Source organism: Stigmatopora argus, chromosome 22 (assembly GCF_051989625.1).
Source record: "Stigmatopora argus isolate UIUO_Sarg chromosome 22, RoL_Sarg_1.0, whole genome shotgun sequence".
Taxonomy (NCBI): domain Eukaryota; kingdom Metazoa; phylum Chordata; class Actinopteri; order Syngnathiformes; family Syngnathidae; genus Stigmatopora; species Stigmatopora argus.
The window spans coordinates 11,784,049-11,807,227 of NC_135408.1; the positions used below are offsets into that span (position 1 = coordinate 11,784,049).

The 23,179-nt window shown below is 43.6% G+C and overlaps 1 protein-coding gene across 10 annotated transcripts in view; it reads right to left on the bottom strand.

The window, feature by feature from the left end:
* Nucleotides 1-23,179, bottom strand: part of acaca (acetyl-CoA carboxylase alpha) — a 40,317-nt gene that overhangs the window by 3,975 nt on the left and 13,163 nt on the right. For 3 of the 10 annotated variants that reach the window (XM_077591646.1, XM_077591652.1, XM_077591650.1), the window contains 26 exons: nucleotides 22,597-22,734; nucleotides 22,414-22,516; nucleotides 22,241-22,348; nucleotides 22,105-22,161; nucleotides 21,783-21,827; nucleotides 20,461-20,502; nucleotides 19,721-19,936; nucleotides 19,453-19,608; nucleotides 19,158-19,382; nucleotides 18,143-18,298; nucleotides 17,909-18,055; nucleotides 17,566-17,835; nucleotides 17,392-17,489; nucleotides 17,147-17,267; nucleotides 16,971-17,081; nucleotides 14,858-15,001; nucleotides 14,660-14,780; nucleotides 13,425-13,521; nucleotides 13,089-13,185; nucleotides 12,857-12,992; nucleotides 12,474-12,651; nucleotides 12,288-12,400; nucleotides 11,242-11,396; nucleotides 10,929-11,099; nucleotides 9,925-10,061; nucleotides 8,339-9,833 (listed from right to left, as the gene is read on the bottom strand). In XM_077591646.1, coding sequence (XP_077447772.1) covers nucleotides 9,707-9,833; nucleotides 9,925-10,061; nucleotides 10,929-11,099; nucleotides 11,242-11,396; nucleotides 12,288-12,400; nucleotides 12,474-12,651; nucleotides 12,857-12,992; nucleotides 13,089-13,185; nucleotides 13,425-13,521; nucleotides 14,660-14,780; nucleotides 14,858-15,001; nucleotides 16,971-17,081; nucleotides 17,147-17,267; nucleotides 17,392-17,489; nucleotides 17,566-17,835; nucleotides 17,909-18,055; nucleotides 18,143-18,298; nucleotides 19,158-19,382; nucleotides 19,453-19,608; nucleotides 19,721-19,936; nucleotides 20,461-20,502; nucleotides 21,783-21,827; nucleotides 22,105-22,161; nucleotides 22,241-22,348; nucleotides 22,414-22,516; nucleotides 22,597-22,734 — 3,469 coding nt within the window. In that variant the 3' untranslated portion in view covers nucleotides 8,339-9,706. Of the gene's footprint in view, nucleotides 1-511; nucleotides 1,928-2,262; nucleotides 2,396-8,338; nucleotides 9,834-9,924; nucleotides 10,062-10,928; nucleotides 11,100-11,241; nucleotides 11,397-12,287; nucleotides 12,401-12,473; nucleotides 12,652-12,856; nucleotides 12,993-13,088; nucleotides 13,186-13,424; nucleotides 13,522-14,659; nucleotides 14,781-14,857; nucleotides 15,002-16,970; nucleotides 17,082-17,146; nucleotides 17,268-17,391; nucleotides 17,490-17,565; nucleotides 17,836-17,908; nucleotides 18,056-18,142; nucleotides 18,299-19,157; nucleotides 19,383-19,452; nucleotides 19,609-19,720; nucleotides 19,937-20,460; nucleotides 20,503-21,782; nucleotides 21,828-22,104; nucleotides 22,162-22,240; nucleotides 22,349-22,413; nucleotides 22,517-22,596; nucleotides 22,735-23,179 lie in introns of those variants that run through there. The other 7 variants (XM_077591654.1, XM_077591655.1, XM_077591649.1 and 4 more) reach the window with 4 other exon arrangements.

The window sequence follows — 23,179 nt, forward strand, 5'->3', positions numbered from 1 at the left end:
TTTTCATTCATATCACAGCCAATTTGATGTTATTGAAATATAGTACAAAACAGCTGCTGCATCAAAGCAGTCAATCAAAATTTCAGTTTCAGATTGACCTATTAAATATTCTCAATCAGAAAAATCAGAATAGAAATCAAAGTTTTATCTCAACATTCACGCATTAATGTTTACTTCCATCCTTCCATATTAACTAACAGGCAATTTGCAGCTCAGTGACAACAGTTTTATATTGATATGACTTTAAATCCCCCCCCCCCAAAATCCTGCAAATAGGAATGATATGACACGATATCATTCAATTCCTGATAAAATTTTCAATCTCCATAATCAATGGAAACTGCTGCTTATATTATAGTTTAAAATGCAACGGTAAATAAATGTCTCCAACGACGTGGACGTATAGTTTACGATTTCCACATTCACGTTTGCAAATATGATCCGACAGCCACATTAACGCATCCCTGATTGTCTCACGGCAAAAGTCAATATCTTAAAACATAAAGCGCACACAAATGACTGTAGCCGGCGAGGGTCCGGAACGGAACGCCCAGGGGGTTGGAAACCATAAACTGCAGGGAGGCATGCGCCGAGGGGACATTTTGAAGATTCATTTTCTCCTCCCATGTGTTGCTGGTGCAATCCCGATGAGGTCAAAAGGGCAGCGTCGTACGGCTGCAAAAAGCAAGCTGGGACAGATTATCGCTTCGCGCGCCAAACCCGTCGGACAAACAACGCATCGCCAAAAGGCGAGAAACACGTGCATTTATATTATCTCAAAGCCCGCTTTGAGTCCGTCCATGCTTTGTTTGGATATGAAAATGCACAAATTATCTTCTATCAAATAAAAGAAGGCTTGGAGTGGGATGAGCATGAAGAATCCAGATGAGATTAATTCTCTGCTGTCATCTGGAGTTCTAAAAAAAAGGGTCCAAAATCCTGCCCTTTGACATTTTTCATCAATATTAGAAAATCCTAACATTGTAAATAAACATCAGCCAAAGGGTTTGTCATGTCACCGTATTTTGTTCCACCGAAATAGAGACTACAATGTAAATATTTTTTTTCTTGTTTCAAAAACAGCGTGATTAAATCTGGTGTTGTGAAGAAAATTTGGTAGGGAGTCATAGACTTTTTGTTTATTTGTAAAAATCCGCTGCTTCTATTTTCTCAAGCTTGGCGAGTATAAAAATTGCCTCTGACAGACAGTGCATACACCCGCATTTCTCCAAATGCAAATTTGGAACAAACAATCAGAAATGATTCGTTATATAAATATTTATCGAGGAAAGCGAGTGTCGTGCTATTGCTATTTGTAAATGATTATGGTACGCGTGGCTGTATTGTATTGCTAAGCAATCTCCACTTCCATTTCAATGTATGCAATATGTGTATGAATTTATCTGCATGCAAATTCCCTGCGTTTTACTCGTCCAGTGAATCCGATTCATTTTCAAAAGAGAGAATGTGGCTTTTGCGCGGGAGAAAAACAAAGTGTATTAGGTTAATAAATTTGGATGTAAAAGTGCTGCAGACAAAAATAAAAAGATATCCAACATGCAGATATTAGTCAAATAATTTGGACTTTTCTGTCAATGAAGCACAAGGGAACGCCATCTTCTATTGCTGTATTCCCCGGTAGAAGATTACGCCACGTTGTTAATCAAACTAATCCCTGTTTATCTGAGCAAAATGCCTTGATTAAGAGAGAGATTTGCAAGTCAAACAGCAGACCAGCAAATCAATTTACACCAAGCTGGCTGTGCTTATAGTAACAGTGGGATAAAACCTTGAGCTTTATATTTGCACAATGGCGCTCGCTTAGCCCGCTTTGTAACTTTGGAACCCGTTTGGAAGGTTTCTAACGGCGCTTTGATGAAGCCGCGTGCACGTTCTTCGATTCCGATGCTTTTCTGCAGCAATATTTCTGGAAAATAAGACAAGGTCATTTCAACATGTCTTTGGCTAATTGGACTCTGAGAGTTATCAGCTGTTGAACACCACTTTGAACGTGATTGGCTGCAGCTAAACGCCCCCTCGTCTTTTTTCTTGGATTATAAAAAGAAATGGTGGAATACGTAATTCTATTTAATTTCTAACTTGTTTTTTTTACATTTAAAGAACATGCAGTTTTGGCTTGACTTCTCTATAAGTGGGTCAAAATTGATCCAAATTTGGTGCATAAAATCTAAAGGGAAACTTTAATTTTTATCAATTGTGGCTGCAGCAGACTACAATCCACGGATTGCACTTCTAACATACCAGAGTTGTGGAAAAGTTTCCTCTTTAGAGTTTGGAACAAAAACTGCAGCCAATCCGAGCTCCTCACTGGCTCGTCCTCCTCCATCACTTGTTGAACCATTTCGACGATGTACGTATGGAGCAGCAATGACACCTTGGAGATAAAGAGGAATCACTCTGTTTATTTAGCTCGAAATACAAAGGATCAAGACCTAGAAAAAACAAAAGATCTTGCTGATATGTCCCCGGGCAATTCATCCCCGACAGTCACAGATGATAAAAATCAAAGTTTTCCCATTGGATTCCACGCACATGGGTGAGGTTTAGAAGGGCGTGGCTTCCGGACATTTGCGTATCTAAGGGTAACATGCAAGTGGGAACATTTTTAAGGGCATTAACTCTTTTTTGTACATCGCAAACTGCTGATTTTGAGTCACCTGCAGCTTCCTTTCTTAATAGTTGTATTACTCTCCCTGTTGATTGGGCGAGCAGAAATACTGTAAATTCCTCAATTAAAGCCAGACTATTATATGAATAAATATGGCAATAAATATGGCTTTTGCTTACTTCAGCTGGAAGACGAACGTTGGAAACGGCAGGTCAAAATTCCAATTGACGACACAGAACGACAGCATTTCACAATTGCTTTCCGAGTTTGTCAGGCGCTCTTTTTAAACTCCTCTAATCTCCATCTTGTGTGAATTTAAATGTGGCCTTTCTGTCATTGCTGCTTCCTTTTAGTCACTTGAACAATCTGGTTCAATTTGCTAATTTGACCCTTTCTTTACTTTTAGCTTCAGGCTGGCTAGTCCACTTTCTGCATGAAAATCACTCACACATACAATTTTATAATCAATGCCCACAGTAATAGGATTCCTCTGGCCACGGGCAATTAATACAGTACCCCACCACCACCACACACACACACACATACACACACATACACACAAGCACAGCACCCCCCCTTCTCGCGCTGATCTCAAAGCTACGAGACATTGGCTTCCCCTCATTTACATATTTATTGCATTGGACTCAAATCTGGCGAGTGATTGATGTGGAGCCTGCCTCCTGAATTTTTAGCGGCCCATTATTATGACAGAGAGGGGGGAAGGAGGGTGGGCTGGGGGGGCGGTTGGGGCTGGCGACACGTCGGTGTACTTTTGATTAAAGTTGAAGAAGACAGAATCTTAAGGGTTCCCCACCTACTTTCTCTCTTGGCAAGGGCTGCCTAGATGTAAGAGCGTGTTATAGCTATTGACAAGTCATTTGCTCACAAAAGTCGAGGCAGATACGCTTGTTACCACTTTAATCGCTGTAACACTGGCGCTATATTTTGGGGAGATTATAAAGACAATGGATTGAAATTTACAGCACGGACAGATCCACGTATTATTGACTTTGACGCGCCGGGCCTTTAATGGGAAATGACAACGCACGACAATGTTTGCAGTTTGGTGACGACGGCGCGACGAGATCGGTGGAAACCTGTGAAATTGGATGTTGCTTTGGGCTAAAGATGACATAATAATACATGACACGCACTTGTGCAAAACTCACTTGATCTGGAGCTATAATGACCTTTCTAAAGCACTGCCGTGAAATTGTTCAACAGTCAGCAGAAGTGCGTAAAAACAACACAAAAGTTTGCGGGGTTGGGGGTTTGGGGTTGAAATCAATCCATGATTGAAATCAGGTCAAATGCCTGACCTAAAAACCACATTTTCCTATATACTACTATTTCAAATTCCATTCATAGTCTTAACGCAGTCTAAAATACAAGTTCAACACAAGAACATTTCACCTAAAACAACGAAAGGGAATTTAAAAAAAAAGTATTCTCCTGAAACATGTCATATAAGCGATCATTTGCACCAAAACATGATCAATGGATGCCAACCCTCCCAGCCATAACATTAATTTCCAATTGAAAATAAAAAAACAGCAGTGACTTTTCCCTCTCTCTCTCTCTCTGTCTCTCTCCATCTCTTTTTTTTTCGACCCAAAATTCAAACGTGACGCGCCTGTTTGAAAAGTTGAACACGAGCGTCTGCTGCAACATTTCCCCCCGGCGGGGTGTCTTTGTCCTTCAGGCCCAGAGGACATTGGTCACACATGCGCGCATCGTACAGAGACCGCGAGGAAGAGTAAACCAACATTTCCATAGGGGGATGGCTTTACACGCTCCGCTGATACGCCGTAATGTATGCATTTTAATAGATGCGACCTTTCAAACGGGGTCTGGACTCTTTGCATCCAGCTAAAATGGAGAAGTCCTTGTCAGCAACTCTGCAGTCGCTCTATGCTTACTATAGTATTTCAAAATGGGGTTTTTCCCCGTTTCATGGCCATTGACGGGGATGAACGTCCAATCCAGTTTGTCTGCTTGACCTTTTAGGCCCTGTCAGCAAGTTAATACTTAAAAATAAATACATACATTTTAAAAACACAATCTTTTTTTTTTTTTACCCGATTATGATACCTTGATGTGATTGGGCCCAATTTCCAATGATCGGATCTGGGGACATCTCTAGCTAAATAATGGACTTTTTATAGGCTCTTGGTACACCAACATATCAAATATGATTTGTATCATATCTATATGATGCATGAGGTTTTTATCAGGGAAAAATATCACATTGTTCAAAATTCCTGTAACAAATAGGATACGTTCAAACACTTTCATACACAAAATTTATACTGTCAACAATGACAAAAATAATACTATATATTTTAAATAATGACAAGACAAAGGCTATTGTATTGTTATCATAAAAAGTGTCAAGTCCAGCTGTTTCCATATTAGAAAAAAATCCACAACTGCTTGACTGATTTAGTATTTTCCCTAAAATTTTGACTTAAAGTTTTGTGTATTATACAGTATAACCACAGTGGACCATAGCCAAAATCCACCATAAAGTTTTAGAATCAGCTACAATCCAAGCAAACACAAAAACAAATCACCTCTCCTCTTGGACCTTGATTTATTTATTTATTTTTTGCTGAGAGACTTTCGTGGCGGCCTTGGCCACTTTTCCAACCGCCACGCAGACGGTCCGCCTGCCCTTCTAATTTCCGGAGCAGACAATGACCCGCAGTAATAATAGTGATCTATGGCCCAGGATGCATCACCTTGCTTGCTGACCTTTCCTACAATTCTTCTGTGGCGTGCCTGTGTTTTTTCTTTTTTTCTCTCCCTAACCTAAGTCAGGGCCTCTATACGCTTCATCCCTCTTGGTACCCAGCCGACCCCCCACATCCCCTTCCCCGAACCGCCATCCCTCCCACCATTACCGGCACCTTTTCTCTCCTCCTCCACACATCTAGTCGACGGCTGCGTACGCGTGGCTCGCCACACTTCACTGGCTCTATGAATGTTAATGTCAGACGTGAGAAGAGGCAGGGGGAGAGGAGAGGAGAGGAGGCTCGGCGGTCCATCGGAAACACCGCCACATTTTCCACAATGTGTTTCTCGCTGTTGTCGTGCAAATAATGTGGATTGCTCTTCTAGTATAAATAAAAAAAAAAAGTCAAGCGTCTTCAGATGAAATGAAAAATGCATCGTGGTCGCCGTCCTGGCGTCTTAAGCAGGTGCGTCCGGTCTGTCTGTCTGTCTGTCTGTCTATCCCAAGTCTCGAGCTCTCAGCCAATGTTTACCGAGCCCTGGCAGAATGACAATGTGTGCATTATGAGGGCGATGATCACCGGGTGTTGAAATCTTTGACCCCGGTGACACATTTTAAACATGGATTGGGGATTAAGCCCGCGGTGCAGCTGGCTGACAGGCCGCCCCCAAAGAGATTCACGTCCTCGCTCCCTCTCTGCGAAAAAACCAAGAGGCGCTAATACCCTTTTTAGTCTCCAGTGTAAAGTAAGCTGCTTTGGAAATGTGCTCGGACATCGCTGATGTGTACGCGTCTTGCTCCAAATGAAGGAGGGCGCAATAATCCCAATCATACGTGACTGTTTTTACCAATACGGCCATCGGCGGGCCTGCCTGTAGCTTGCTTCCATTTTTTAAAGAGAGAAATGTACACCATTTCAGGTGAATTTCCAACGGGGCCATTGTGTCGCTGCCCGGTTCAAATGGATTAGGTTAGGGTTAGAGTGATGCCACTAAGCAGAAACATGTTGATTGGCGATTAGTCTTACAACAACTAATGGATCAGGTCCCCTAAAATTATTTTCAAATACCCAAGAGTGTGTATATCACCAGTTATTCCAATTGTAAGCGAGACACCGTACACCAAGTAACTAGGTTCGGACAGGGTAAAAGAGAGGCAGGCAGGCAGGTCGGCAGAAGCTTTTCTTTGGAAACTCTGAGCCGAGAACGGCTGGGGCTTCTCACTCCCTGTGTCAGTTGACTTTTTTTGTTTTCAGGCAGCAATCAGGCAGGCCAGGGGCTCCATAAAGACCCCGTTCGCATTTCATCTCAACTGTTGCATATAGTAGGCTAATTGGAATCCTGCATCTGGGTCAGGCGCATTGTCTCTCAAGTGCTGTCAAGCCATTGAGACACATCAATGTGGAATTATGCTTCTCCCCCAAGATGCATGATTGAGTCTCCCTTCTGAGCTATCTTAATTCCTCCATTTCAATCTCATTGCACGCATTCTTATTTTTTTTCCCCCTTCACTTTCCTACCAACGCTTCCTCTGGGAAAAACAGCAAGTCGCGACAATGAAATAAGTACAGTACACTTTGTATACTGTACTAAACAAATTGTAACAAGTGTGGTGATTTGCTGTGGCAATACTTCCTATTGCAAGGTTTTTTTTCTCCCCAAGAAAAATATAACCAGACTGCAAAAGATAGGAAAATAACCAAGAACAGAGAACATCATTGGACTAATTAGCCAAACATGGCTGTCAAAGGTGAAAGGTAACTCATGTTTGTTGACTGGATTGGTCCTGCAGTCCACACTTGCAAAAGAAAGTGAAGTAGAGAGAGTTGTCTGGAGAAATGGAAATGATGGACAGGGGGTAGCCAAGGTAAATCAGCGTCAGATTGCCACGTTTCTGCAGCCAAATTGGACTTTATGGGAGGTGACCGAGGTAATACAACATTGCTGACATCACAAACGTGCATCTTACGATGGAGGAAAATTTGCCGCAGACTCAGAAAACTCGGGTCACGGTTGCCGATACCCAAGAGCGGCTAAGAAAAGAAAGAAAAAACATTGGACAACTCCGATGTGGCCACCAAGCGAAATCACATGGAGCTAAAACATGTCAACCCAGAGGGAAACAAGCCAGTTGTCCCAACGGCCAAGCAAGACCGGGCAAACGCAAGCCACAAAAACACAACCAATAATCCACATTTTGACAAGAGCCCTTTTTTCCATCATATATATATATATTAAAAAAAGTACATTCCTGGCTAAATATATTGTCCAGGTGAATCTGCGTTTCACTTCATGCATTTTTACAAGGAAAGAAAATACTTAGCATTAAAGTTCCCCCCCCAAAAACGGTATTTCCTCGATTCCAGTGACTGCGGAGGCAAAGGAATCTGCATTTTGTGACTGTTCAAAAGAATTATCCGGTGGCGCACGGCACCACAAATGAGCAAAAGCCTATGGGAGACAAAGGGGGGACCACGCAACACACATTTCCAATTATAGCACCAAATGACTTTCTTCTTTTCGGTCCGCTCGTAATTGTTGTGGGTATTGGGCACATGCGACTCAATTTGTCTTACATATTTGTTGGTGGGACGATAACAAAGTTGACAGAGCCGAGGGGATGATAGCAACGAAATAAGACCAAATTAAATAAATAAAAGGAGGAGATAACTCCCCCAGTATTTGTTTGATCCGTTTCATCCTTCTTAAGACTGTTGAAGTTTAAAAGGCAAGGGAGTGGGATAAAGAAAAAAAAAAGAAAAAAAGACACTTTAATCGTCTTTGGGTTACAGAATGCAAAGAGTATCGTTTTCAAATAATCAGAAAATGCCTCCCTAGTGTAATGTTCCGCTTCGGACGCCACCAATTGAACTTTCCGTGACGCAAGTATCAGTTGGAGATTAATTATCAGCATGTACAGTGTTTGTATTAAGAGCTTTAGAGGTGGCGAGGTATTGAAAACGTAAAGTATAATGAAATAGGGTAAAGCTTTATTGAGATTGTTAACGTCATTATGTCACAAACGCGTTCCGTTTAACGTCGGTTTGTTGAAAAGCAAATGGCCGACAAGTCAGTAAACGTCAAAGAAAAAAAAGGCACGGCATTGAGGACAAAACTGTTTTCACATTGTTACATGATTGTAATGAGGCAGTGATGTCAAGGACTGATTTCAGTGATTTTTTTCCATCAACTTGCGGGTGATTGAACGTCAATCGCCGTCAATGGCAGCCAATGACTTATAATACAATTAGCTCAGCAATACTGTCATTCAGTTGTCACAAAGTACCCAGTTTTTTTTGTTTTTGTTTCTTTGCCTATGAACAAAAACCCAGTCGCAATAAGCAAATTGCAAACAAATAACGCTATTACCAGTAAGCAACATTTCCTACCAAAAAGTATAAATAAAAAATAGTTACACGTCCTACAGATCAACTTTTGCTGACAGGTTACACGATTCATTGACACAGTTGTGATCTCATCATGTATCCCAAAAACACTTTCTATTAGAAAAAAACCAGCATTTCTTAAAAAACTATTTTCCTCGATCGGTTTCATGTCGGGGGGGGAAAGTAACGCGCCAACGTCGACTCAGTGTTTCACATTCGATTTGAGTACGGCCGCCTCTGACGCGGATGTGGCGCATTTCCGTCGAGAGCGGCTTTGGTTCCGTGTGCGACGCGAACCGCCAGGCGGTATAAAGTGCATGTGGAGAAGCATGTCATCTGAACAGAAGGGACAGCTGTAGTTTTGTGTTCGCTGCAGGAGAATGGGGAGGCAGCCGGGGTGGAAAAAAGGGGCCCTTTTGCTCCCCGCTGTGCTCTTCTGTCCAAATGGCTTCCATCGTTCCTGCTATTTTTCTGCTCAGTAACTAAGTGCACCCTCGTTGGTCGTTTAAAAGAGCCTCTCTCGCCGAGGCCTTTGGCAATGTCCTCCCAATATATAACCAGGACCGCGGGGTCGGAATCGGACGACGTCGCCGTTTGGAATATCGCCGTCAATAGCAGCCGAATTGAGAGAATTTGCAAAATGGCTAATGACGCTGGGCAACAATATGGGAGAAAAAAAAAGTAAAGAAATACTGTTGGTTTAGGTCGGGCAGCAGTTCCTAATTCCCTTTCACTTGGTATGTTACTACAAACACGCGACTCGCCATATCTTTTGTTAAAAATCTACTATATTGATTTTTTTGTTGCAAAATAAGCATCTTTTTTATAGAAAAAGTGTCACCGTTTATGAAAGGAGTCAAAAACTGCTGTCCGACCAAAGCCAACGTCAAAAATATGTTTTTCCCAGCGTGAATACGGGGGACGTCACGTCCTCTCCGGCAAAGCCACGCCCTCCGAACTAGGAGGAGGCCGAGGTCTCCATAGTGGACAATATACGCACCACCTCGGCTCTCTGAGTGGGCGAGATGTGCTGGGTCATGTGCACGATGGAATCCATGGCCACCTCCGGATTAGCTTGAACGAAGCTGTGAAGAAGAGCACCGTAAAAAGGAGAAGTGAGGAGGGCCGGCGCACGTGGCCACGGACGGCGGCGGCGGCGGCCCTCCCGCTACCCACCTGCGAATCTGCTTGAGGATGTGATCGCGGCGGATGTACTTGATGTTCTCGTCGACCACCGAGCGGGCTCCCTCGTCTTCGGCCAGTTGCCTCTCCAGCCATCCCACCACCTCTTCGTTGTTGTCCCACAGATAGGCCTGCGGGATGCCATTGTCACGTCTTCCGGCAAAATTGGACGCGAATCAATACGGAGGCAGACAAAGGAAGTGGACCGGGCGCGAGGGCGGACGCGGGGTGGCGTCTGCTGTTGATTCGGGCCCGATAGGAATAATAGTATTCATGAGTCCCGGCATCTCTGATCCCAAACAAAGCCAGGCTGGAGGGGCTTAGAGATTTGCGGCTGGAGGGCTTTAATAGGCCCTTGCCTTTATATGAATAGCCCCGCTTGAGGTCCGCGAGAACATTTAATGCCCTTATTAATCATTTTTAATCTGTTTGCTTTTAATTAAGAGACAGCGTGTTGCTCTCCTATCAGCACGTGCCAGGGCTGTGATTAATTGTGGCTTAAAACAGTCATTTCTGATGCGGTTAGGGTTTTCTCGCACACCAAGATGGCCACTTTCCATTGCCGCTCCTCTGAGGCGGAGCTCAATTGGGCCTCCAGGAACCGTGCTTGGTGGATCTTTAGTTCATGTCAGGCTTAAACACTCTCTGAGCGGAGCATTTACAATCCGGGTGACAATAAACATTGAGCGTCTATTACTTGAATTGAAATTAATTGTTGCTTGATTTTACTGTGAAAACAGTCAAGTGAAATTAAATTGTTTGGAAGACTCATACGTCTTCCAAATTCCTGATTCAGAAAGCAACTAGAACAAAGACTAGACTATATAGGACCTAGTTATAGAGTCAAGGTATATAAAATATACTATACTAATATAGTATATACTTGAATGAAGCATATGGATGTACGTATAATTAGACCAAATAAAAAAAAGAAGAAAATGAATTCATACCTGCAAATTGCGTTCATGCTAGAAAACCCAAATCTTTTAACGTCTAACCTTGACGGTTCCTTCGGCCTCGACGAACCAGCGGCGCAGCATGGCCTGGATTTGTCCGTCCGTCAGGTCGCCGTTGGCTTCGTGGATCTTTCTTTTCGCCGTGTCTTCCAAGAGGAGACGCCGCAGGCGCCAATAAAAGAACTGGCGGGATGTTTGCCACTCTAGGATATCCTGAGAGCGGAAAAGGACAAACATCTTCATAAAATCAAAAGGATCTGATTCCACATCGAGACAAGTCCGGTCCTCCCAAAATTGTAACGTGTTTTCTGTCCGTTCGATTCGCTAGCATTACGAGAATAGGCAAAGCACCCACCGTGATGACGCCCTTCTCCTGCATGCGTCCGGGGGTGTCGTGGAGGTCCGCAAACTGAACTGCCACTTGGTGGTAGATGGGCGACAGAAACTCTTCTCGCTCTTTTAGCTTGGTCTCCAGCTCTTTACGGTCAGGAGCACTCAACTCTGGCGTTCCTTTCGGGGAGAACAAAGACTTTTAACAGCAATTAACACCTATATTAACATTTGGAATGCCAGGAAATCAATCCTGCTAGTTCAAATTGATTGCGTATTTGGATATGCTAATGGGGAGAATGAATTTGCGAGCAACTATAAGCAAATACTTAAAAGAATCAGAGTAGTCACTTCATTCTAATGATTGGTATCGACCATTTCCTGTGCGAATTTGGGTACGCCATCAAAATTTATGCCCACATATCGTCTACCATCACACACAGAAAAAGAAACCAAATATACAAATGATTAATATGGGTTACAATGAACACTGTGTGCCAGCAACTACCCATCATTAGTCTCTTTTTTTTATTTATTGCTTGTAGACGACGTCCAATTATTTGAACTACAATGTCCGTCGCCGAAGGAACAAAAGTCATCGGTTCTTTTGCTGTCGACGGTAGCCAAAGAGTTAAAAGTGAGCGGATGGGCCAAAAAAAAATGGTCAAATCTAAATGCAAAGTGCAGCAGTGACTTAAGCCTGACTAACAGAGTTGTATTTAGCTTTCCTCCCAGAGCTGTCAATTCCAATCTGCTCCTCAATAAGACTGCGGCGGTCCGGCCAGAGCGGCATCGGATCACGCTTTCTGCCAGTTAAATCGATGTGCTGCGCCGGGGAAACAGTAAAGCTGACAATTGATCCTCGCCAGCTGTGATTGACATGTCTCTCTCAAGAGACTGCGCCAAAGATGATGCGTTCAAGAGATAGAGGAGCCCCCCACCCCCCGCAAAACCTCCATCTACCATCATCCCCTGCACTTTACGGATGGGCGGCGGACGGAGAAAGACTACAAATGAAGCGGGCCACTGCCAGAAAAGAACACCAAGTGAAAAGTGAAAACCACCACCCACCCAATCTTTCAGCCAGGCTCATGTAGATGGGATCCACTCGTCTCATGGTCTTCACCAGGTCTTTCCTCCTGAACTTGATCTCCACCGTTCCCTCGGGTTCCAGGACTCCACCCCTGAGCACACGAACGGTTTGGGCGGACGAGGCGGCCATTCGCCCGACGCCGTTCGGGAAAGAGGGCCACTCACCGGCTGTCCTTATCGGCGTACATCTCCATGTGGCGGGGGTTGATGGTGGGATCGATGACCACCCAGGAGCCTCCCCGCAGCTCGGCCTGCGGGGGGATGTAGACCAGTACAGGCTGCTTATACTCCCGCAGCCCGTCTACAATATAGGCTCCGAACTTTAACACTTGGTCATACATGTCTAAAAATAAAAATGAAAAAAGATTCATGTTAGGTGCCATCACGTATACATACATACATACACACATAAATCAGTGTAACTGAAAAAGAATTATTTTCAAAGCAAAAGTGGGAGGAACAAGAAATAAATACATAACCAATTATGGACCAATAACATTAAGGCCACGTCTTTGAGACGTTATGAATGTTACAAATGCGCCAAACACCTTTCATTCCTCCGGAGAAGCCCCTCCAGTTGGCAAAGACAAAGAGAGGCAGACCCTCTCGGTTCAGGTCCTTGATAGCTTGGGCTGTTTTGAAAGCCGAGTCGGGGAACCACACCTGGCCCGCCTGCTGGATGATCTGGACGCACGCATCAGAACATGGCAATCATTCAAGCTACAGATGAAACACTCCACCAGGTACTTTACGCAGTACGCGGCGTGCGACCCGCCTCACCTTGGCCTCGGAGTCCAAATTAGCTGGATCAGCCGGGATCGACAGCTCCACTGACCTCGTTTCCACAGCAACCACTCCAGTGGGTATCCCACCCAATCTAAGAAAATACAGTATATTAACACCTTGACAGCAATAGCTCACCCTGAGTTGCATTAAAAAAAAAAGAACCCGTTTTTATACAGACCACACACTAATAACTTTGGCATACTACCAAATACATCATTCCAACTTCAAACAAGCTTTGAGCTCATTTCATAAATTAACTGGTGGACTTTGCGCTCGTTTAACTAGAGTACAAGAAATCCCCGTTATATTGTTGTGATTATGCCAACTTACCGAGCTCTGCCCACCACCACGCTCTGAGCCCACGGCTGCATCATCTCAATGAAGGAACCGTGGTCAAAGAAGCCACTCTGCCAGGAGCCTTTGGGGCCTTCAATGGAGATGGGAGGGAACACACAGTCATTTGTAGCGCATTTCAACTCCAATCCCTCATTTTCTTTGTTACATTTCACCAGATTCTCCTTAATACGAACGGATGGAGGGAGGGAGGGAATCAGGGATGGAGGTTTTGGAGGCTGCGTGTGGCTTTGCTCTGTATCAGTAATCTTGGCATGAAACGTGATGGATGATTGGACACAAAAGGCTGGCGAAGCTGTTTTTCTGCCGGCTAACAACAGGCCGTAGACGAGGAGGTTACTGTTCAATTAAGCCTTGCCGCTCGACGCGCGTGTGCCTCTTTTCGCGCAAGCCTCCAATATCTCTGTGGTCTCCAGCTATAATTACACCGTTGCGGGAGAGGCAGAGTGCTAGCTCGCAGTGTGCAAACGCATCCACATCCATTTGGGCGCTATCTCCATCTTGTCTCGTCGAGCGTGATAGCGGCCGACTCCGGTGTTTCTCTCTTAGCGGCTGCCTAGAGCCTTCTGAAAATGAAGAATTGCGACTTCCAGCCTAGGGCACATTTGCTCAATGTGATAAATCTTTATATTTACTTTAGCTAAGAAAAAGAAGAAATCATTGTCATGGCTTGTGTCCCATATAGTTAGACTTCCTGCACTGAAATGCATACTTGGACTTGGCACGGGGATGTACTTAGATTAGAGCATGTGAATAATATTTCAAATCTTCCATCCAATTAAATTAATAATGAACACCCCCCCCCCCAAAAATCAGTTTAAAAAAAACTCACTTGACAAAACATCAAATTAACCATCAGAAAGACTTTGATGTACTGTATTTTCCAGACTACAAGTTGCACTTTTCTTTATATAGTTTGGCTGGGTCACGTGTTAACCTCCCATCTGTTTTTTTAAATTCTTTTTTTAGGTTATACTTATCCAAAAAATGGTTATTTTAACAGAAGTCTATTTAGGATGTTGTTATCCATTTTACTATTATTACTATTGTTCTTAGTTTTTTGTATGTTTAAAAAAACGCCTTTCCAAAAAAATGCATCTTATACTCCAGTGTGACATTATTTTTTTTGTTCTTCTTCAATGTGTATTCTGTGGCTGGTACTTCCTATAGTACGTAAAATACGACATCTTTTAACAGAAGCTGGCACTCACTCTGGTTAGGACGACCAGCTAGCATCCAACGAGGATCATAGGGTGCCTTTGTTGGCACAAATTCGACAAGCCTGTGTATGGGGTCCTTGGCGCTCAAAATGGGCACCGGACTAAATTTGCACTGGGAGAAAAAAAAATACACAATCATTGATGACTTTTTCTAGACATCAACTCACGTCAAGCTTATTGGGATGTTACCTTGGGCATATAAGAGAGCCACTCCAGCAGCGTAAAGACCCCTTCAAAGTCATCACAAACAGTGCTGTGGGTCACGCCGTTGTTGTGCATAATTTGGATTCCTCCCAGCTGGTTATTTGACGTGTAAACCTCTCTTCCAAGCACCTGTCAAGAGACACAAACAGCCAATTTTCATCATCATCATTTGGATTTGCCCTTTAAAAACTACGAAGGGCCGAGCATGTTCATAGAGGAAGGTGGCCAATCTTCTAAAAATTGATCTGGGGGACTTTTGAAGCGAGCTAAAGCCATTGAATCTTAGCCTCTGCACACCCTATTTTCATAAGCGGGCAGGAACAGGTGGCAGGTCCCCGACACGGCACGGTAAAAAACCGAGGCGCTCCCTCCCTAGCCTCGCCGTTCACCTTTTCAGCCATCATTTACTTTCTTTATTACCATTAATGGTTATGTATCTGGCTACAAATCTAGGGCGCTCTCCTAAAGCTGTCAGGAAAGCCTGCAGCACCTAGAAACATTGCAGTCACCTTGACACACACAAAGCCTCTGAGCCTCCGGCCATCGCGGCTTCATTAAGATTCCGCTGCGCGGAGATGGGAAGGCGAGGGAGGGGAGGTTAGGCGAGGGGGGGAGAGAGAGAGAGGGATGCTGGGGGAGGGAGGAAAAGGAAGGAGAGGAAAAAGAGAGGCCAAGTCCGTGCAACAACTCATTGGAGTATTTGCTCTACTAGTTAACTATCCAGAGCCCGTGAAAATATGGAAGGCTTCTAGAGGCTAATTAAAGGATGATCTTGCGGTGCTGGCCTCCTGCTCTCAATTAAGTTTCAGTTAATAGACAGTAGGTCACGTGAAAAATGGGGGCCTAGCGGGTTGCTGAAAGTCTTCAAAAAATACAATCACATCTATCTATAGACCATGGGCGTCCAAAATCTTTTTAAATACAAAATTGCAAGGACCAACTTGAAATTATTCCACTATGAAGATGGAAACAAAGATCGGGGTTTTATAATGTATTAATGAAACCATTTTGACAGTCAATGACAATCTCCGTCAACGGCAGGTAGACACGAATTTAAGGGATACAAACGACAAAATCCAATCTAACCCAGAGGTCGAAATATATTCTAAAAAATGTGTTCTTATGTTTACACTACAGAAAAATCTAGTTTTCTGTATTTGTTTCAGCCTGTAATGGTTCATCTCCCTCTGATGTTAAAGATGACAAGTAGGCTAAATTTAAGGTTCTTGTGCGGCCATTTTGAAATGATAGTTTCAGCATGTCCTGAGGGCCAATAAAAAGTGGGCAGAGGGCCAGAGTTGGTCCCCGCTGGCCGTAGTTTGGACATCTCTGATCTGAACTTTCAAGTGTTTAGCTATTAGCTACATCTGGATATTTCAATTTCATCGACCAGTAAGCAGCTTCACAGCGGAGTGGTCTAAAAACAACAGCGCCATCAACCTGCCATTTGCATGATTTCTCATGTTGCCGCCTGTCAATTAATGTGAAATGGAGACATCTCATTACAATGACAAGGGGAGCGAACGGGAGAGAGAAGTAGCAAAGCGTACAAGCTCACACGCCAGCACTTCCAGCAATCGACAACGAGCAGAAAAGCCTGCCTCAGCAAAACATTCATTTTAATGGAAAACAAATAATATGGCTGTCCTGCTTTGCAGCCTCCAGCAAATAGAACCCCATGGTTCCCCTTCAATTATTTAACGATGAAGGCTCTGGGATTGCCGGCATCTTCTATAGTCAAACAGAGCCTGGTAAAAGCTGGCATTTATATAGGAAAGCCAGCAAAAATCTTCTGTGCTATCGTTCTTTGTCTTTTTCTAAACTAAAGCTAATACAGTATTTCAGAAAAATTGGATAAAACTTCAATTCCTCTCCAGCCACTGGCATCCGATATCTATTTCTGCCAAAAAAGTACCGTATTTTCACGACTATAAGGCACACTCAAGTCTTAAATTTTCTCTAAAATGTGTCATTCATTGAGGGTGCGCCTTATAATGCGGTGCGCCTTATAGTCGTGAAAATACGGTAGATTAAGACTAAATATACGTTGACGTTAAAAGGAGCCCATTTTTTTCCGCCCCCAACACTGTCGTTGTACCTTGTTGAGAGCTCCGGCCCCGGTCAGGATGATGTGCGAGTTGTCCACCTGAATGGTCCTCTGCCCCAGCCTCACCAGATAGGCTCCAATTCCGATGGCTCGGCACGTCACCTTTGGAGCCAGGCAATCCGTGTGGAGGCCGAAGCTATTTGTATTTTCTACACGCGTGATCTTACCAGGTTCATGGTGATGATCTCCTCATAAGCCGCGGAGGATTCGCCAGCAATCATGCCGGACCCTTTCAGATTCTCCACCCCCAGCCCTTCATCCTTGCCAATGATGTCCGTGATCTTGTATCTACACGACACCAAATGGAGATGGTCACGTCCATTACGAGCGAGCCGGTCTTAAAAACATACGGTCTTCTGGATTCTATTCTAGTTAAATATGGGCGACGTCTTGCGAAAATATCTCGACCTACCTGGATTCGCCCTCGTCCTCCACGTGTTCGCAATGTACGGAATTCAGAGCCGACACCTTCTTGTAATCCTGGGGCGTGAGGTACAGATATTTGAAACCCTGCAAGGACATTACGGAGAAAACAGTTATGGCGTGACGGGGACCGCGATGAAAAGCCACCAAAGTGACCACCGACCTTGTACGGGTCGGCCGGATCTTGCCAGGCCACGTGGAACATGTGTCGGATTTCCTCGGCCAGGCCGATGCGGGCGCCGCTGTTGGCGGCGATGTAGATACGCGGGATGCCGCATTCCCGCGCCATCTCGGAGGCCCGCAGAAAGAGAATGTCCTCCTGGGGTCCGAACGAGCCGATCTTGTGCGTGATGTCATTACTGATGACGACGACGTCGCGTGCCGCCGGATATTCCGGCGTGCGGAGGGTCATTCGCCACGCCACCATACCGATCTAGACGACAATTGCAACTCGTGGGCTGGCCCCCCGGCGGCGTTTCGCCGGTTCCGTTTCGTTATCCACGCACCTCGTTGCCACCTGGCAGCCGGTTCATCTGTACTAGTTGACCTTGGGCATCCAACACCAGCTCGGTGAAGGTCAGCAACTCCGAGGGAAGAGGACAGTTGGGGAGAAAAGCGTGCGCTTGGGTGGAGTGCCACAACTTTTTCAGAGCCTGCAAGAAGATGTATAGTAAATGTCACCTGGTAGGCTCGCGCTAATGACGGTAGCGAGCAGGGATTTGAATTGGTTTGGACCGTACCTGTCGAAACATCTCTGGGAAATCATAGACGTAGGTGGTGCCCAGCGACTGCGCCTGAAAACGTTTTGACTGCAGCAGGTCCTTGGTGACGTAAGGCGTGTTGATAAGCATCCCGTTTAAAGGACCCTGCTTCTCTCCGTAGTCCTGGAACATGATCTGCACAAAAAGAGAGGGACTCTAATTCCATGCACCAGGTGAATTTTCTTTCATTTTGGTGATTAAGTTGATGTTAATGACCCATGAAAAGCATGACTTATTTAGATTTTTTTTTTTGAAATGTCAACTTAATTGGGCATAGCTCAGCAACCGATGGGGGGAAAACAAAAAACACAAGACAAACCAATAACATAAATTAGGTTAGTTAATTGATGGGAGGGTGAAAAGCCTTGATGATGCTGGGATGTATGAAATGGAACTTCCCCCTTCTTTTTGCTTTGAAACTACTACTGTACTTTCAGCTTGACCCATGAGGACCCAATTTTTTTCCCCACTTCACCCAGTCCTTTCCATCATTCTCCCCTACACCAGCCACTTTCTTGTCCATCCATATATCTTCTCCTAAATCAACTTCTAGCCCGATTCCCTGTCAGTTCCACCCTCATAGAGTCCCTATATTTCTACGTGCCCTCAATATCCTTTAGTCATCTTACAACGCTGCCTTTTTCTTAATTCTATATTTAAATAGGACATTTTCTATAATTCTAAAATACATTACGTTTAAATCACATTAATTTTATTTGAAAAAAGGCAGAGACTGTCCCACTATTTTTCCAAAAGGCTATTTTTCCAAGGTTGTTACTATACCAGGCAGGGTGCTGGAGATTGAACTTTAACTTTGTAAAAGGTGGAAAGGACACTGTTTTAATTTGACTTGGCCATTTCTAAGACTTTTAATGAATATTGCGACAAATCAACTGTTGCGTCGAAGATTAGAAATCCACGAGGGAAGGAAGGAGAAGCACTTTTCCTGTGACTATTCAAAATGTGTGATATGGAAAAAGTATGAATGCCCCACCTGGCGATTTTTGGGCCCCACCTGTCCCGTTTGTGAGTCGGTGACCTCCTTGTAGAGACTGATGTCCAAGTAGTAGCCGGATTCATTTGTAAGGAACAAGCGGATGGGGATTTGCTCCCCAGTGGGAGTCAGGCGGATGTTGATTTTCAGTTCGGCTTGCAGGACGCGCAGTTTCCACAGCCGGCTGCCGTAACGCATCACCATGGAACGGACGGACTCCTCGATCTGTTGGCAAAGCCACGCGTTGCTTACGCTGAAGCTGTGCTCCATTTGAAAAAGCTTTCACTTTCCGTACCTTGGAAGGGTCCATGATGACCGTAGGCACAAAATTGAGAAATATGTGGTTACAGTCCGTGCGCACTGTTGTGTTGTTGAATGCGACCTCCAGCTCGTCCATGGCCTCCAGGAGCAAACGCTCGGCCTCGTTGTGGAGGTACTCGAAAGAGGCCTCCTGGAGAAGAAAGGTGGGGGGGAAAGAAATGTCAGTGATGGCTGCCATTTGATGGTCACGGGCAGCCGTGGTTCTTTAACACGGATATTAAGATCAATTGCGCCGGTCTCACCTTTGTCACCAGATCAGAATGTCGGATAATGGCCCGCACAAAGAAGCGGTAATCGGTAACTTCTGCGCCCACTTCCACACGTGCCGCGCCCAGATACAGATGCATTTTGTGATTGGCACAAGGAATGGCCGTCAGGGCGAAATTGCGCATGCGGTTGAGCTCCAGCTGGAAGGCTAAAGCCGGCTCCAAGTGGCGGTAGATCCTATCTTCCACAAACTGTCGGCGAAAAAAAAACGGACGGCGTCGTAAACAACAATGCGATGCACTTTCCGAAGCCAGTACCGCTATTAAACAAGACGATATCAATAGCAGTTTCGAGAATGGCCAATCCCAATAAAAGTAGAAAGATGCCCAAGAGCTACGTACACTTTTAAGTAAATGAAATCGTGGGCAATCTCATTCTCAGAGAGTGGCTAATGGGTGTCATTTCTCTTAAATGGAGAGCATAATTAAAGAGTTCATTACTTTAATGAGTTTTTCTGGTGTCATTGTAGTCAAACTATCAGGGGGAAGAGAGAAAAGGAGCCGTTAAATGTCTGCAGTGGAAGAAATGTACGGCAGCCTCGGGATTTAAAAAAGAAAAAAAAGGAGGATTCGTTCTAAAATATAGTCACCGTAAAGAGCGGCTGCTAAAATGGTGGTCTGATCCCCAATTTCGGTTTACTCGTGCCCTTTTGTCGCAACTGCATCGTTAACATTGGCGGAAAGTTTGTATTTATTTCAAATAAAGACACACCTACCTTATCTCTGGCGCGGAATGTGAAAAACTTGGGGAATTCTCTCTGCGTGGAATAAAGACAAGAACACAACAACTTGAAGCACACAAAGCTACATTTACTCAACGTATTCTGTCGCTAAATGAATGGAAGAATACAGCGTGCAGAAAAGTATACCCTGGCTATGAGAATGAATAAAACATGTCACTCTTGACGCACTAAATGCCTGCTTGGTCAGTTGAATGATATGGCTTGAAGTGTCCTACAACAATGCAAGGCCGATTGGAGATGCTCTTCTCCCCTCGCGGACTACGATGATAACAGAGAGCTCGCAATTGGAAACAAACTCCAAGCTCCAGGCGTGCAATTTGACACTGATTACGCGCACTACCAAAAATATAGTAATGGAGTAAAAAAAATGTTAAGGTAGACTACCAAAATAAATTCCATCCATTTAACGATGGCCTCACAATACCTCACCAATGTGCATCATTAGTTTTAGTCATGTTGTACCTACTTATTTAGGTGACCACTTATTCAGTGTTGACTGCTATTTATTTATTATGTTGACTACTTATTTATTATGCTGACTACTTATTTATTGATTATTTATTTATTAATAATTATGTTTGTGTATTTGTTTTTGGTATTTTTGCACTTCTCTACTTATTTATGTTGTGACTACTTATTTATTGATTATTTATTTGTCTTTGTTTGTTGTTGGTATTTGTTCTCTTCCCTACTTATGTTGTGACTACTTATTTATTGATTGATTTATTAATAATTATCCGTTTGTTTATTTGTTTTTGGTATTTGTGCACTTCCCTACTTATTTATGTTGCGTCTACTTATTTATTGATTTATTTGTTGTTGGTATTTGTTCTCTTTCCTACTTATGTTGAGACTACTTATTTATTGCTTATTTATTTATTAATAATTATCCGTTTGTGTATTTGTTTTTGGTATTTTTGCACTTCCTTACTTATTTATGTTGTGTCTACTTATTTATTGATTTATTTGTTGTTGGTATTTGTTCTCTTCCCTACTTATGTTGTGACTACTTATTTATTGATTATTTATTTGTTGTTGTTTTGTGTGCACTTTGTGGTGAAAGCTGTAAATCTCATTATACGTGTGTAATGACAATAAAAGCATTCAATTCAATTCAATTTATCCGGACTAACGAGAACTCCCCATTGACGCCAATAGACAACAAATCCATTTTGAAAATTAAAATGGATTGGACATCTTTTGTCGTCGATCGTAAAGCTCGAGTGTGCCAATGTATTGCGTTTGTTTTGTGGTATAAAGACTTCTGCCATTCTTTCCCTTTTGCTGCTACTTACGTGAAACCTTTGGTCCACCTCATAGTTGATTTGCTTCCTGAAATCCTGTCATCATAAATGGAGCGAAAGCAAAGCATGCAAAAGGAGATAGAGGGGAGACAAATCTGAATTTAAAATGCAGATCACATTCAATTATTACAAAAACACCATTCAGAATGCACTAAACGCCCTCAGGCAATATCTGTAATAGGTCAAATATTCATTCTTTTTTTTTTATATTAGCAGGCAAATTAAATAATCAAGAGGATGACGTGCAAGATGGTAAGTGAGGGAAACAGGTTTAGAAATAAAGAAAAAAAAAAGTACAAAACGTGGGATTCACCTCCTGAGCCACGAGGAAGGTCAAGCGACGGATCCCGTGTTCAAAGAGTAGAGATTTCTGGGATTAAACAAAAAAATGTCAGTTAGTCCACTCATTGTGAAAACTGGAAAAGAGTCTTATTGTGGAAGGATCCAACCTTTGACTGGTTAAACTCCCGAAACATGGCCGCCAGGCTTTCGTCGTCCATGTCGCTGTCGGTCTTTATAGCTACATTAAGTATATGGATGGGTTCCTCTTGGGCGCTCTGGAGAAGCAAAAAAATATATATTGATGACCGTTTCTGTACAATACTGAAGTATGTTTTGCCACCTTGTTGTCTTCTTCACCATACAGGACGGGGCTACCTCCCTCGGGGAAGGTCGGGCTTGGGGGAGGAGAGTCGGTAAAACAACTCAATACGTCTGTTATGTTCCTGTGGGGGGAAAAATAGGGTCTCGTCATTGGTCCTAAATTCAAAAATTAAAAATAACTTAAAAAATAGTATACACTGACTTGCTAAACTCCTGGAAAGTGGGAAAGGAGACCATGGCGCCCATTCGTTGGCAGGGCGGCGTAAAAGCCGTGTCCAGCAAAACGTCATTCACGCTGTGGACCATCCCGTAGTGGTTCAGGTTGGAGGAAAACGACATCCTGAGGTGAAAACCAGCAAAATGACAATCCGCTATATTGCAAGTGAATTGAGGTCTCGAGTTTACAACCCCCCTTTTTTAAGGTGGAAAATTGGATCATTCTCAATCAACAAAAGCAGATACAAAAGAACATTTGTCATTACATTTCAGCAAAATGCAGCAGGTGTACAGTGTGTCAATGAGACTGGACCCACGGCTTGTTAGACAAATTAGAAAAAATGAATATGCGTAGTCCCCAAAAAGTAATGACTGACAATTAGTGGGAAAAATCACACGGCTCGTTAAAGCCCACGGAGAGATGACAAAAATATGAAAATTGGCCCCAGCTATTTTCAATTCAGAGTAATGTCATTTCGCTTTGAGAGATGGAATTTTGACCCCAAAAAAGTCTTGTAAAGATCCCGAAAGCTAACTTTGTAGTTGGAGTATGGCTGTAACATATCTAA